This window comes from Chiloscyllium punctatum, chromosome 9 (genome assembly GCF_047496795.1).
Source record: "Chiloscyllium punctatum isolate Juve2018m chromosome 9, sChiPun1.3, whole genome shotgun sequence".
NCBI classification, from domain to species: Eukaryota; Metazoa; Chordata; class Chondrichthyes; order Orectolobiformes; family Hemiscylliidae; genus Chiloscyllium; species Chiloscyllium punctatum.
Window position 1 is genome coordinate 5,078,478 of NC_092747.1, and position 15,852 is coordinate 5,094,329.

The following is a 15,852-nucleotide window of genomic DNA, read 5'->3' on the forward strand; positions in this document are numbered from 1 at the left end:
TGGCTGTGCCCCCGGTTACTGGGTGGCTGTGCCCCCGGTTACTGGGTGGCTGTGCCCCCGGTTACTGGGAGGCAGCCTATGTTTCCTGGTGATGGAGCAGGGTTAGGAGCTGACAACTACTGAGTCAGACTGAAGCTGTGAGTGAGGGAGGTCACTGTCCTGTACTCCTGACTCCCTAACCTCTGTGTGTGTGTGTGTGTGTGTGTCTCTCTCTCTGTCTCCCCACAGCTCCTACATTTACCAACGACGCTTCGTCAGACTGGATCCTGACTATTTGAGATACTTTGAGAATGACAAGGTGAGACTGCAGAGAGAGAGAGAGAGTCAAAACCAAAAGGACGTGGGAACAGGAATTGGCCATTCAGCCCATCGAGCCTACTCCACCATTCAATGAGATCGTGGCTGAGCTGTGAATCCTCAACTTCACTTTCCGCATGAATCTTGAATCAATTTGGGATCGTAAAATCGTCCAGCACAGAAACCGATTACTCCCAATCCCCACTAACCCAGCCCCACTACACACCCTGCCATTACCCTCCAATACCTTCCTCCCACCTGCATGCTGCTGTCCCTCCTGCCCTCAGGGTGTAAACTCCACATCCTGACCAATGGCTGAACAAAAGGGATAGCCTTGTTTGACAGATCTATTAGATGATTTTTGGGGGACGCTGTCAGTGGGGTTGATAAGGGAGAGCCAGTCGATGTAGTACACGGGGATTTCCAAAAGGCATGCAATCATGTTGCACACTGACGGCTCATGTGGCAGGCCATTCGGCCCCTTGGGCTGCTCTGCCGTTCGATAAAGATGGTGTCTGATCAGATTGGGGTGTCTCTGGCACTCCCGGTCAGTCGAAAAACCCGGGAAATGGACAAGATTGAGGGATTATTCCCAGTGGGTGAGGCGTTGAGGATACGTGGGGTGTAGTCTCGCGATGAGCATCTAAGATTTTTGGGCCAAGATTCAGGAGAATAACTGCAGCCGGGAGGCCGTGAATCTTTGGAGTCCTCTGGCTGAGAGAGCAGTGGGTGCTCCAGCATTGAGTACATTTAAGGCTGGTCTCGTCTGATATCTCATGTGCCCCGGGGAATGGAGAGATATCGAGGAGGGGACATTGACTCCTCGATCAGCCACGATCATATTGAATGATGGAGCACGTTCGATGGGCTGAATGGCCCACTCCTGCAACTATCTTGTGTTTGGTTTGTGAAGGACATTTCCCACCCTGTTGTTTCTCAGGCTTTTACCACACAGAATGAGGCCATTCGAGCCATCCAGTCTCCCCTGCTAGTACCCTGCCTCCAGCCCTATCCTGTACCCCTCTAACTTTATCCTTTTCCAATAACTATCCAGCTCTTTTGCAACCTCTGCCTCCGCCACTTTCCCAGGCACAGCATTCCAAACCCTAACAACTCTCTGAGTGAAAACGTTCCTCCTCAATCTCACTCCGAGCTTTCGTGAAGTTGTCAGCCCTAGTTACTGATGCCCTAAATCTATGTTCTTGATCACTCTTGATCCTTGCACCAAGGGGACCAGTCTCTCTCCGTCTACTCCATGCCAAACCCCTCATGATTCTGAAACCTCTCGATCAGGTCTGCTCTTCCCCGAGGAAGGGAGCAGTCTTCAGACTCATCACTCCCACCTTCCCCAATCTTTCTCCAAGTGATCATCTTTGGTGCAGAGTGATGTTTTCCTTCAGTTGACCTTTTGTATTCTGGTATCCTGAGCTCTCCTGTTCACTTCTGAACCAGTCCACACAACTCCACTAACACAGTGTCCAAATGCTGTTTTCCTTTGACTTTGTTATTCTTGCAAAGTGTCCTGAATAGCGCAAAATGAAAACTTTTGACTTGTTTCAGCGATGTTAACGTGAATGATCTTGTGAGTGATTTTTTTTCCGTCCCATTCCCTTTCCTGATTCTCCAATTTCCAGGAAGTTTATTCCAAACGTGTCATCTCCATCAAATCTATCACCCGAGTTTCATCCGTCGGGGATCAGAAGTTTGAGGTTATCACTTCCAACCGCACCTTTGTTTTTCGGGCGGATAGTGACGGTGAGTCCCGCTCCGATTTGGGAAAAGCAGGATTTTAGTCAGGGAGGAGCTGAGGTAGGTGGGATTTGAATCCGATTGGCTCTGTGCGGGTGACCTGGGAGTGAGACACCGCACTCCAGGAAGGTTGGGATGCTGGGCAGGCTGAGCTCGGGCCTGGGGACAAGGCTTGGGTACCATCTCAGAACCAAACACCCCCCCCTCCACCCATCCCCCACTCCCCACCCCCAGGGACGTTGTGGTACCTCCCCAGGTCCCAGGTCGCATAGCCCCCCCCAAGCTGGAGAGAGAGAGGGGTGACGGAGTCATTGAGGGTAAGAGAGAGAGATGTGGGGTGGATAAGGGGATGAGAGATAAAGAGAAGAGAGAGATAAGGGGGACGAGAGATTCATGAGATGGAGAAAGAGAGAGATGGGGGTAAAAGAGAGAGAGATATGAGGAGGGGAAACAGAGATGAAGAGGGAAAGAAAGAGAGAGATGGGGGGGAAGTGAGAGAGAGATGAGTGAGGGGGGAGGACAGAGAGAGAGAGGGAAAAGTGACTCGAGGGGAGGGGGAAACATAATAAGAAAGAGAGAAAGAATGGGACAGGGAAGGAGAATGGAGAAAAATGAGAGGGAGAGATGATGGGAAATGGAGAGGAGTGAGAGAGTGAGCGAGTAGGGCAGGGAGAGTGGTGTGGATGAGTGGGGGGGTGAGTTTGGGAGAGGGGGACAGGGTTGGGTGTGTTTCCTGGGCGCGGTGGGGGGATTGTCCTGAGTCAGTTGTTGGGATTGTGTGTGTATTCCAGGAGAGAGGAATGAATGGGTGAGGCTGATCCAGCAAACAGTGGAGGAGAAGAGGCAGCACAGAGAGCACATGCAGGATGCTCGCATGTCCGATTCCTTCTTCCGGGATAGTGTCTCGGATGTGGCCGAGAAATCCGGTTACTTGGAGATTCGCACGTGTCGGAATAAAGTCTATGTGTCCATTCATGGGAACAAGGTGTGGCTGTACAAGAACGAAGAGGTGAGCAATCTCTCCGGCATTGGCTGTTTCTGTTTCTGATTACATTGCCAGACCCACTGAGTTTCTCCAGCACACTCCCTCTCCCCCTTGCGCCCCTCTCTGTCCCTCCCCCCTCTCTCTCACTCCCCCTCTCCCCTCCATCTCCCTCCCCCTCTCTCCCTCCCCATCTTTCTTCCTCTCTCTCTCTCTTGCTCCCTCCACTCTCCCTCCCTCTTTTCTCTCCCTCCTCTGCCTCTCTCTCTCTCTCTCTCTCTCTCTTACACCCACCTCCACCCTCGCCCCCGCCTTCCTCCTCCCTGTGTCCCCTTGGTGATGGCCCGTGTGCTGGAGGAGGGGGAGCTGTGATTTATTCCCCGTTGTGTTGCCCCCTGACAGGATTACAGACTGGGGATCGGTGTTACCTCAGTGGAGATGAACGTTGCGACAGTGAAGGATGCTGACAGACGAGGCTTTGACCTCACCACACCATATAAAACCTTCAGGTAGGTCCGCACTTGGGGCCAGGCCCCTCACCTTCAGGAAGGCCTCTGCTTGGGATTAGGCCCCTCTCCTTCAGGTAGGCCGCACTTGGGGCCAGGCCCCTCTCCTTCAGGTAGGCCTCTGCTCGGGGCTAGGCCCCTCTCCTTCAGGTAGGTCCCCACTCGGGACCAGGCCCCTGTCCTTGGGAAAGCTGCTGTCGGAGAGTGAGGTTCACCTCAATCCGTGAACACAGTTGCTGTCTCTGTGTGTGAGCACACTTTGAGCCTTCCAGCCTGCCCTTCTGTTCAACATGATCGCGGCTGCCCTGATTTTAACCTCAATTCTCTAGTACGTCCCCCGATAATCTTCCATCCCCTCAGCCATCAAGACTCTCCCTCCCTCTGCCTTAAAAATATTTAAAGGTTTTACATCCAGTGCCTTGCAAGGAAGAGAATTCCAAAGATTCACAACCCTCTGAGAGAATAGTATTCCCTCATCTTTGTCCTAAATGACTAACCCTTTATGTTTCAACTCTGACCCCCTCGTTCTAGATTCTCCCACAGGAGGAAACATCCTTTCCCCGTCCACCCAGACAAGTCCCCTCAGGGTCTGCTATATTTCAATTAAGTCCCCTCTGACTGTTCAAAACTCCAGAGGATGCAGGTCCGGCCTGTGGGGCCTTTTCCCCTGAAGACAATCTGCTCATTCCAGGGATTAGCCTGGTAAAAAGAAGCGGAAATTGCTGGAAAAGCTCCGCAGGTCTGGCAGCATCTCTGGAGAGAAATCTGCGTTAATGTTTCGGGTTCAGCAACCCTTCCTCAGAACGGATTTCTGGGTTCCAGCAGCCACAGGGGTAACATGATTACATTGCCGACACTTTAAGCACTGTTTCTGAAGCGCGATTTTTCTATAACACAGGATTGCACAAGAATACAACCATCATGTTTCAGCAGAATCGATTGTACTCCACATGTGGTCTCACCAAAGTCTAACTTCCCCACGCTAGTATTCAATTCCCCTCGCAAGAAACCAGAGCTTTCCTGGTTACTTGGTGTTGCGACACACTCGCCTTCTGTGGTTCATACACTAGGACACCCAGATCCCTCTGCATCCTGGACTCTGTGAGCTCACAGCATTTCAATACAATGCTTCCTTTTTTCATATTTTCTGCCAAATTGGACGATCTCTCCCTCAGCTTCATCGCGGAGACAGATAACGAGAAGGAGGAGTGGGTGGAGGCGCTACGTGAATCCATAGCTGAGGCTCTGTCCAACTACGAGGTAGCAGAGCAGATCTGGGCAGTGGAATCGAACATGCACTGCGCTGACTGCGGAACGCCGAAACCAGAGTGGGCCTCCATCAACCTCTGCCTGGTTATCTGCAAGAAGTGTGCAGGTGAGGAATGGATCAGTACTGTCCCCTTTAATATGCGGCTGCAGTGTGCACGACTCCCCTTTAAACAGACGTTGAGATGGGCTACAACGAGGGAGACTGGGGGGGGAGCAGAATCGAGAAGGCTGTGCAGGCTGTATCTCTGTATCAGAGTCAGAGGTTTGTGGGTATAAACACCACCCCACAGATAGAAACCCAAAACACTGCAGGGTCAGTGCTGAGGGAGTGCCACACTGTCGGAGGGTCAGTGCTGAGGGAGTGCTGCACTGTCGGAGGGTCAGTGCTGAGGGAGTGCTGCACTGTCGGAGGGTCAGTGCTGAGGGAGTGCCGCACTGTCAGAGGGTCAGTGCTGAGGGAGTGCCACACTGTCAGAGGGTCAGTGCTGAGGGAGTGCCGCACTGTCGGAGGGTCAGTGCTGAGGGAGTGCCGCACTGTCGGAGGGTCAGTGCTGAGGGAGTGCCGCACTGTCGGAGGGTCAATGCTGAGGGAGCGCCGCACTGTCGGAGGGTCAGTGCTGAGGGAGCGCCGCACTGTCGGAGGGTCAGTGCTGAGGGAGTGCTGCACTGTCGGAGGGTCAGTGCTGAGGGAGTGCCGCACTGTCGGAGGGTCAGTGCTGAGGGAGTGCCGCACTGTCGGAGGGTCAGTGCTGAGGGAGTGCCGCACTGTCGGAGGGTCAGTGCTGAGGGAGTGCCGCACTGTCGGAGGGTCAGTGCTGAGGGAGTGCCGCACTGTCAGAGGGTCGGTTCTGAGGGAGTGCCGCACTGTCGGAGGGTCAGTGCTGAGGGAGTGCCGCACTGTCAGAGGGTCGGTTCTGAGGGAGTGCCGCACTGTCGGAGGGTCAGTGCTGAGGGAGTGCCGCACTGTCGGAGGGTCAGTGCTGAGGGAGTGCCGCACTGTCGGAGGGTCAGTGCTGAGGGAGTGCCACACTGTCGGAGGGTCAGTGCTGAGGGAGCGCCGCACTGTCGGAGGGACAGTGCTGAGGGAGCACCGCACTGTCGGAGGGTCAGTGCTGAGGGAGTGCCGCACTGTCAGAGGGTCGGTTCTGAGGGAGTGCCGCACTGTCGGAGGGTCAGTGCTGAGGGAGTGCCGCACTGTCAGAGGGTCGGTTCTGAGGGAGTGCCGCACTGTCGGAGGGTCAGTGCTGAGGGAGTGCCGCACTGTCGGAGGGTCAGTGCTGAGGGAGTGCCGCACTGTCGGAGGGTCAGTGCTGAGGGAGTGCCACACTGTCGGAGGGTCAGTGCTGAGGGAGCGCCGCACTGTCGGAGGGACAGTGCTGAGGGAGCACCGCACTGTCGGAGGGTCAGTGCTGAGGGAGCGCCGCACTGTCGGAGGGTCAGTGCTGAGGGAGTGCCGCACTGTCAGAGGGTCAGTGCTGAGGGAGTGCCGCACTGTCGGAGGGTCAGTGCTGAGGGAGTGCCGCACTGTCGGAGGGTCAGTGCTGAGGGAGTGCCGCACTGTCGGAGGGTCAATGCTGAGGGAGTGCCGCACTGTCGGAGGGTCAATGCTGAGGGAGTGCCGCACTGTCGGAGGGTCAATGCTGAGGGAGTGCCGCACTGTCGGAGGGTCAATGCTGAGGGAGTGCCGCACTGTCGGAGGGTCAGTGCTGAGAGAGTGCCACACTGTCAGAGTGCCGCACTGTTGGAGGGCGTTATTTACTGATTCAGTCCTTGAGTGGGAATCATTGGAAGAATTTCCGTTTTACCCAACTGCATGGCGATCACTCTGTTTGATTTGTTAGTGGGGAAGACATTATTACCTCCGAAGGGTTGAAATTGTCCCTGCACCCCAAGACAGATCATCCCCACAGTCCAGATCGAGTCCCCCATGAAGATTCCAGGATCATATTACCGTGTCTCAGTTCAGTTCCCTGAGGAAGTGAAGCAGGATTGTCCTTGGAACAGAGTGGCCGTGATACCTGGGGGGCGGGGAGGTGTGTCTCTGAGACCCTCCCATTGGCCAGATCTGTTCTGGGAGGTCTCTCTTGTGGCTCTGTCCTCCATAGCCCTGCATTTGGTCACCTGACCCAACAGTCCTGTCGCTGTCATCGCATGGGAAATGTTGCCGATGCTGGGAATTGGAAATAGGATCAGGCGTTGCCGGAGAAACTCGGCAGGCGCTGGCAGGGTTTGGAGAGAGAAAACAGAGTGAGCTTGGAGCCCCGGAGCAGGAACATTGACTCTGTTTGCTGCCTCCACCACACAGACACTACGAGAGCCTGCTGAGTTTCTCCAGCAAGGCCTGACTGAAATGCAGTGGACTGAGGACGGGGTAGGGTTGGTAGCTGCTGTTAGTGAATGGATTACCCACTGAGTCCCCCGGAGCAGAGGCTGTTGGATGGGGGCGGATTGAGCAGGAACAGAGAGGAGGTGAGTATGTTTCAATCTGGGAGGTCTGGGATCAGACTGCTCACGGTCACTGTTCTGTCCCACATTCCACAGGGGAGCACCGAGCGTTGGGCCCCGGCATTTCCAAAATACGGAGTCTGAAAATGGACAAGAAAGTTTGGACTGACCAGATGATTAAGGTACAAAGAAATAAAACAGCACTGGCTGGGCCTGATATTTACCGCCCATTCCTAGTTGCCCCTTGAGAAGGTGGGGGTGAGCTGCCCTCTTGATCCGTTGTAGTCCATGTGCTGTGGGTAGACCCACAATGCCCCTGGGGAGGAAATTCCAGGATTGTGACCCAGTGACTGAAGGAACGGTGATATATTCCCAAGTCAGGATGATGAGGGGCTTGGGGGGGAACTTACAGGGGGTGGTGTTCCCATGTATCTGCTGCCCTTGTCCTTCTAGATGGAAATGGTTGTGGGTTTGGAAGGAGCTGCCTGAGGGTCTTTGGTGAATCTCTGCAGTGCATCTTGTCGATGCTACACCCTGCAGCTACTGAGTGTCGGTGGGGGGAGGGAGGGGGAGGTTTGTGGATGTGGGGCCAATCAAGCAGGGGCTGCTTTGTCCTGGATTGGCGTCAAGCTTCTTGAGTGTTGTTTGGAGCTGCCCCCATCCAGGGCAAGTGGGGGGTATTCCATCCCACTCCTGACTTTGTGAATAAACCTCACCAGGCCCAGAGCCTCTCCCCTCTGGGGAGATTTGCTGACGAGTTTAATTCTTTAATCGTGAGGAATTCTCTGGCTTTCAGTAAAGATGTGTCAGTTTTTCGGAAGGACTCTCTGTGGAAGGGGTGTCTGTGAAAGGCAGAGGGTGAGCTATGTAAGGTGTTCTGTCTGAGCAACTGACCCCCCTGCCCAAGGAGATCCAAACTGAGTGCACCACCCCGGGGTCGTGATGCCCAATAAGGAGGTCTGATTGGCTAACTTTCACATGTCACTCTCATGAAGCCCCAGTGACCTTCCATTGCCCTCATTATAATAAGTGTTCTGCAACTCGTTACAAACCTTTCCAATAAATAACTGTCCCGTAGCCCTCCACTGAATCCTGAAAGTGTTATTGATAATGGCGCAGTGATTGTAATGTGGTCAGCTGGGGTGGTCCTCTTAGAATCGGAGTTCCCTGATTGGGGCTGTTAACCTGGTGCAATCAGGGAGCCCTGGCTGACAGATACAAACAGGAGTGTTGGGGCTCCTGCTCGCTCTGAGAGCTGGCTCTGAAGGAGCTGGATTAGATTAAAGTCATGGAGTCATAGAGATGTACAGCATGGAAACAGACCCTTCGGTCCAACCCATCCATGCTGACCAGATATCCCAACCCAATCTAGACCCACCTGCCAGCACCTGGCCCATATCCCTCCAAACCCTTCCTATTCATATACCCATCCAAATGCCTCTTAAATGTTGCAATTGTACCAGCCTCCACCACATCCTCTGGCAGCTCATTCCATACACGTACCACCCTCTGCGTGAAAAAGTTGCCTCTTAGGTCTCTTTTATATCTTTCCCTCTCACCCTAAACCTATGCCTTCTAGTTCTGGGTTCCCCCACCCCAGGGAAAAGACTTTGTCTATTTATCCTATCCGTGCCCCTCATAATTTTGTAAACCTCTATAAGGTCACCCCTCAGCCTCCGATGCTCCAGGGAAAACAGCCCCAGCCTGTTCAGCCTCTCCCTGTAGCTCAGATCCTCCAACCCTGGCAACATCCTTGTAAATCTTTTCTGAACCCTTTCAAGTTTCACAACATCTTTCCGATAGGAAGGAGACCAGAATTGCACACAATATTCCAACAGTGGCCTAACCATAGAACATAGAACAATACAGCACAGAACAGGCTCTTCGGCCCACGATGTTGTGCCGAACTTCTAACCTAGATTAAGCACCCATCCATGTACCTATCCAAATGCCGCTTAAAGGTCGCTAATGATTCTGACTCTACCACTCCCACGGGCAGCGCATTCCATGCCCCCACCACTCTCTGGGTAAAGAACCCACCCCTGACATCTCCCCTATACCTTCCACCCTTCACCTTAAATCTATGTCCCCTTGTAACACTCTGTTGTACCCGGGGAAAAGTTTCTGACTGTCTACTCTATCTATTCCCCTGATTATCTTATAAAACCTCTATCAAGTCACCCCTCATCCTTCGCCGTTCCAACGAGAAAAGGCTGAGAACTCTCAACCTATCCTCGTACGACCTACTCTCCATTCCAGGCAACATCCTGGTAAATCTTCTCTGCACCCTCTCCAAAGCTTCCACACCTTTCCAATGTCCTGTACAGCTGCAACATGACCTCCCAGCTCCTGTACTCAATACTCTGACCAATAAAGGAAAGCATACCAAACACCTTCTTCACTATCCTATCTACCTGCGACTCCACTTTCAAGGAGTTATGAACCTGCACTCCAAGGTCTCTTTGTTCAGCAACACTCCCTAGGACCTTAGCATTAAGTGTACAAGTCCTGCTAGATTCCCTACAGTGTGGAAACTGGCCATTTGGCCCAACAAGTCCACACTGACCCTCCGAAGAGAAACCCACCCAGACCCCATTTCCCTCTGACAAGTGCACCTAACACTATGGGCAATTTAGCATGGCCAGTTCACCCTGACCTGCACATCTTTGGACTGTGGGAGAAAACCCACGCAGACCCAGGGAGAATGTGCAAACTCCACCCAGACAGTCACCCGAGGCTGGAATCGGACCCAGGTCTGTGACGCTGTGAGGCAGCAGTGCTAACCACTGTGCCACTGTGCCACCCCCTGTGTCAGGATCAGTGTTAAGGACTCCCCATGTGTAAAGGGTGACCTGGTGATGGGATACCGATCTCTGGGGAGTCATTTGAAGGACTCCTCTTCATTGGGCTGTTGGTTCACTCTGAAATGGCCCTCACACGAAGCTCAGTTTGAGGACAGTTCGGGATGGGGAGCCAATGCTGAAGCCTGCATCTCATCAAAGGGTAACAGGAAATTCAGGGTCATGCCTTGGGCACGGGTTGGGTTGGAGTTGGATGGTTTTGGATGGGTTTGAGGATTGATTGTGTGTGTGTCTCTCTCCCTCTCTGATCTTTCACTAGATGTTTCAATGTGTCAATAATTGGAAAGCCAATCTGTTCTGGGCAGCGAATGTGCCCCCCAGTGAGGCCATCAATGAGACAAGCAGCAGTATGGAGCGCAGGCGGTTCATCAGTGCCAAGTACCGGCAGGGGAAATACCGGAAATACCACCCACTGTTCGGAAACCAGGAGGAGCTCAACAAGGTAACCGCCTCATCACCGCCCCATCGCCGCCCCGTCACCGCTCTGTCACCGCCTCCATCGTCACCCCTGTCATCGCCCCATCACCATCCATCTGTGAAATCCTTTAACACAGAGGGCTGTTGGGGCTGGGTCACTGAGGATATTCAGGGCTCCGAGAGACTGGGTTGTTAATCAGTGAGGAATCGAGTTGGGGGTGATGGGGAAAAGGCAGGATCGTGGAGTTGGGATTATCAGACCAGCCATGATGGCCTTGAACGATGGAGCCGAGTTGATGGGCTGATTGGCCTATCCTGCTCCTATGTCTCATGGTCTTAATCATTCCATCCTGGACAGTGACCTTCTCCAGAGGATGTTTCCCCTGACTGTGGGGTCAAGAAGTTGGAGACAGAGTCTCAGTAAATGGCAGGACAGAGGAACGGGAGGAGGCCATTCTGCCCTTCAATGAGATCATTGGCTGTTCTGTAGCCTAACTCCATAACTCTTATCCCATATCCCTTCATACCTCTGAAAACCAAAATACCGTAAATCAGAAACAAAAGCAGATATTGCTGAAAAAGCTCCAAAGGTCTGGCAGAGCCTGAGGAAATGGCAGGACAGAGGAACGGGAGGAGTCCGTTCGGAGCAGGGGTCACTGGACCTGAAACGTTAATTCTGATTTCTCTCCACAGATGCTGCCAGACCTGCTGAGCTTTTCCAGCAATTTAGCTCAAATTTAAAATTAACAACTGATCCAGCGTCCACTGGCATTGAGGACTGAGTTGAGGATGGGTGTTCACTCACAGGGCGGTGGAATGTCCCAATCCCAGAGGACTGTGGCAGCTCAAGATGGAGATTGATGGCTTGCTAGATACTGAAGGAATTATGGGCATTGCCATGGGAACGTGGTATAGGATCAGCCATGATCTAGAATTGTAGAGCAAATCCGAGGGGCAGAATGGTCTAGTTTTGTGAGGACTGTACTGAGGAGGAGGTGCATTGTCAGAAACGTGATTGCTGAGGGATGGAACTCCATTGGATTTCTATCCATGGAATCCAAGACCTGCTCAGTGTGTCAGATCATTTAGCTCAGTAAATCCCAGGCTGTGCAGAGGAAGTTGGGATGCACATTCAGGCATGAATGATGGAATACAGCTGAGGGGCCGAATGGCCTCCTGCGATGCCTCTGTTGTGGGGAAAATCGCCAGCCTCGGAGTCAGGGTCAGGGTTCAATGACAGAGTTTATTGTACAAGGAAATAACCAGCGCTCCAGGGAGAGAGAGAGAGAGAGACACCAACAGCACAGTGGGCAGCTGTGAGTTTGCTCTCAACCTGGAACACATGTCAACATACTGTTATACATTGTGTAATATAATAGGTCAGTGGTGAGGTTATTGTCTCTGTAACATGGTTTGTTTGTTGTAAACATTGCAGAATCATTGTCAGTTCCAGTGCAGCCTTTGTTAATTTCAGCACGTCGTTGTCAGTTTCAGCATCTGTGTGGCAGTCCATTGCTGTAGTAATGGGGTACTAATCGCTCTGCGAATGGTTACTGCAGCCCTGGCTATTAGCACTCTGTATTGAGACCGTATCAAACAGTTAGCATTTCTATAAGAGGTGTTGGCTGGACCCAGAGACTTCGGCGGGCAGTGTACACTACTCGTGTATTCTCTCCCCCACCCACCTTAGACTATCAGCTAGGTTGTGAGTGCATTGTGCTGGCATTCTGGTGGCCCCAGGCAGTGCCTGTGTTTGCTCTGCTGTCTCTCTCTGTATTGTGGTCTGGTGGCCATCTTGTGTGTCAAGTTGGCCAATTGATGGCTCAGCGGCCATCTTGTGAGTCCGTGTGCCTAGTGTCACCCTGCCCCGTGCCATCTCTCACTCCACTCCCCCCTTTGTGGTCAAGGAGGTGACTTTGGAGATCTCCCGCAGACCATACAATTTACATGTAGAGCTAGGTCATCTCTAGGAGCCCCTCCTCCCGAGGGGTATCATGGAGTGCCAATTTAGTTGGGGGCTCTTCTGTGGTGACACTCGCTGCTGGCACAGTTCCCATCAGTAACGCCTCACAGCAGAGCTTTAAACATCCGAGGCCCCCACAGAATACCAGCGTGAGTGCAATGAGGAGAACTATCCCGTCGGCCAAATACAGTCCCCAAGATTTACCGAGCAACCAACTTAGCCAGCTGTCTGTGATTGTGGCTCCCTGTCGAAAATTACCTCACTGGTCTCGGATATTCTTGATGGCTTCTGTAATGTGATAAGAGGCATCAAGACCATGGATGATACAGTGGTCATCAATAACTCCCCCTTGCTGTGCTCATTGATAATCCACCATATACACCGTGTCTGCTGTGTGTAGTCTGAGTTCAGCCAGCTCTGTGTTAATTGCTTCCAGAGCTTTTGAGGTGCTATTGCCTCAGATAGTCAGGCCACATACAAGATAATTTTGGTTTTTAGCACTGATGGCCCCTGCTGTGCTCCCCAAAGATAGAGATCCCAGAAATCCATATTCCAATGATGACCCCAAAGTGACGGGGGCCTGCCAGTCAGCACAGAACTCCTGACTGTTGGAGTGGGTCACTATCCTTCTCCGAGGATGTCCCCTCAATGGGGCATGGCTACAGTAAGGGGAGCAATGGTTCCTACTGTAAACAGGTTTGGGAGGCCTGGGGTGTCTGTCGCATAAGTCCCCTTAAATAGAAAAACAAATCCCGTCTCTGCTTGATTACATGCATTGTCCTATCCTACCTGTCTGTCCACCCATGTCGCCCCTGATCCCCTGGGTGCACCCCCCCAGCTGGTGAGTGTCGAAGGGGTATGTCTGTGTGGCAGAGCTGACATGGGTGCCATTGCACTGATCACATATGAACCATCTGCCCGCAGTCACATTCAAGCACGCCTGCTCCCCCTAAGATGACCGGCCTGTCCACTGCTCCTGTCTGCAGCTGGGGAATGGTTTGGTCACAGGAGTCTTTAAATGGTTCGGGTTGGGCCCAGTCCTTCCATGTGCCTTTCCCTGTAATGTCCAGGCAGGCACAGGGAGTCCCCACCTATTACCACATCGTCTGGTCCATTCCATTTTGGGGCAAAGCCTGGTTTGTCGGGCAGTGTGAATGTTTGTTCACCCTTCTTAACTCGTCCTCCAGCTCTTTAACGTGCTCCTGGCCCTTTCTCCACCTACTCACGGGGGCTAACTGGTAGACTAACATTGCCCCTATCGTCTCAGTTTTATTCTGTTTCTGTTTATCTATCCTCACTCTCTGTTGTGCTAACGACTGGGATGGATCCCAGCCACTTTACTTCATTTGCTCTGTCTGCCTTGTATTTCTCAGTAAGGGAACCTGCAGAGCCCCCTTTAGAACTTTGATCTGCCATTCAGCAGATTGTGTACCCCCCCAGGATACCACCAACAGTAAAGTGTTCCTAACCCAGTGGGGACTTCTCTACCCCTCTCACCACCCACCAATAATACTGTCCCAGCACCATCCATACGGCCGTAGCAGCCTCCTAACAAGGTGTACTCTCTCTACCGGGACTCCTCTACCCTCTGGCCACCTCTACTGACCCAGCATCTCCCGATAGGCCCAGAAACCTACCTCTAGCCTGACATGCTCTCTACCGGGGGGGGGGGAGACTCTTTCCCCTCCCAGCCAAAGTCGCTATTCAAGCTCTGTTGTTCTACTACGGACTGACAGGGTATCACAGTCACCCAGTGTCCATGCTCCCCACCTCGGTAATGTGCGCTCCACTGAGGTTTGGCTCTTGGTCAGGCTCTTGCTCACCACACTGGTAGTTACAAGTACAGACAGCACCCCACTTTTACCTTAAACTCTACCTGGACTCTGCCTTGTTCGCCCTTACAGAGTCCAATGTTACCCAACTTGGCCACTTGGGTTTCACAGCTCCTAGTGCCCTTGGCACCTCAATCCCCACTTCAAATCCCAACCTTCACGTGGCAGGGATGCAGGGTGCATGGCGGGGGGGTGGGGGGGGTGGGGTGGGGTGCGTGGCAGGGTGCAAGGTGGGGGGGAACATGGTGGGTAGGCTACCCCTCTTACCACCCAGTTCCGGGCAGGGTCTTTGAGACTGGCACAACCTTGTCCTCTGGTTGTTTCAGCACAAACAGCAGGTTCTTACAGTAGTTCATCCGGTTAACACGTATTCTCCACAGACAGGAGTCTGTGTTCATTTTTTTAACTCAGTCCTGTAGCAGGTTAGACATTACAATCAGTTTACCTTTTAAACTGTGTCCGTGGCCCGGTCTGACCCTTCCCGTTTGCAGGAACAAATCAGCTCTTACCCCGGCTCCCTAATCGTGGCTTTTGACCAGGGCACCAGTAATAAGAACCCTGCTCACACCGCCAATTGTTATGGGGAAAATCACTTGCCTCAGAGTCAAAGTCGGGGGTTCAATGACAGAGTTTATTGTACAAGGAAACACCGGTGCTCCAGAGGGAGAGAGAGAGAGAGAGAGAGAGAGAGAGACCAACAGCACTGTGGCCAGCTGTGAGGCCTCTCTCCGTACTGTGGTCTGGCGGCCATCTTGTGTGTCAAGTGGCCAACTTATGGCTCAGCGTCCATCTTGTGTGTCAGTGTGCCTAGTGTTACCAAAACTCTCTTGAGCAAGGTGTGACGTTTACTCCCAACAAACAGTCAGAAACTCCTCTTTTACGTGGACAATATTCTTCTCTTCAGTACCGTTTCCTATTTATTTTTGTTCACTTGAATGTAGGAAATTGAGAGGTGACCTTATCAAAATTTATAAAATAATGAGGGGTATCGATAGAGTTAATGGTTGTTCTTTTCCCATGGATGGGGGATTTCAACACTAGGGGGCATGTTTTTAAGGTGAGAGGAGAGAGATTTTTAAAAAAGACATGAGGGGCAAATTGTTTACACTGAAGGTGGTTCGTGTGTGCAATGAACTTCCTGAGGAAGTGGGGGATGTGGATACAATTACAATGTTTAAAAGACATTTGGATAGGTACATGAATAAGAAAGGTTTGGAGGGACATGGACCAGGAGCAGGCAGGTGGGACTGGTTTTGGGATTAGAGTCGGCATGGACTGGTTGGGCTGAAGGGCCTGTTTTCATGCTGTGTGACTTTATAAGAGGAAGCATTTTAGTGAATTGTTTAACTTTCCATTCACCGTTGAAGAGATTTACAGACTGTGTTTTCTGAAGTTTCTGAATCAGTTTTAAAGGTGCCCATCTTGGAAAGTGACCGTTCTGCCCACATGCTCCATGCTAGCGTTTATTCTCCACAAGAACTGCTTGCTTCCACCTCTCCATCTTGCTCCAGCACCATCTCCTATTCCCTCC

General features: G+C 52.4%; 1 protein-coding gene across 1 annotated transcript in view; it reads left to right on the forward strand.

The window, feature by feature from the left end:
• The window catches only part of LOC140481047 (arf-GAP with Rho-GAP domain, ANK repeat and PH domain-containing protein 1-like), a 181,416-nt gene that overhangs the window by 98,119 nt on the left and 67,445 nt on the right, over window positions 1-15,852 (forward strand). Inside the window, exons 7-13 of the mRNA XM_072576641.1 lie at window positions 229-298; window positions 1,932-2,052; window positions 2,838-3,055; window positions 3,431-3,537; window positions 4,710-4,909; window positions 7,345-7,430; window positions 10,369-10,551. Coding sequence (XP_072432742.1) covers window positions 229-298; window positions 1,932-2,052; window positions 2,838-3,055; window positions 3,431-3,537; window positions 4,710-4,909; window positions 7,345-7,430; window positions 10,369-10,551 — 985 coding nt within the window. The remainder of the gene's footprint in view (window positions 1-228; window positions 299-1,931; window positions 2,053-2,837; window positions 3,056-3,430; window positions 3,538-4,709; window positions 4,910-7,344; window positions 7,431-10,368; window positions 10,552-15,852) is intronic.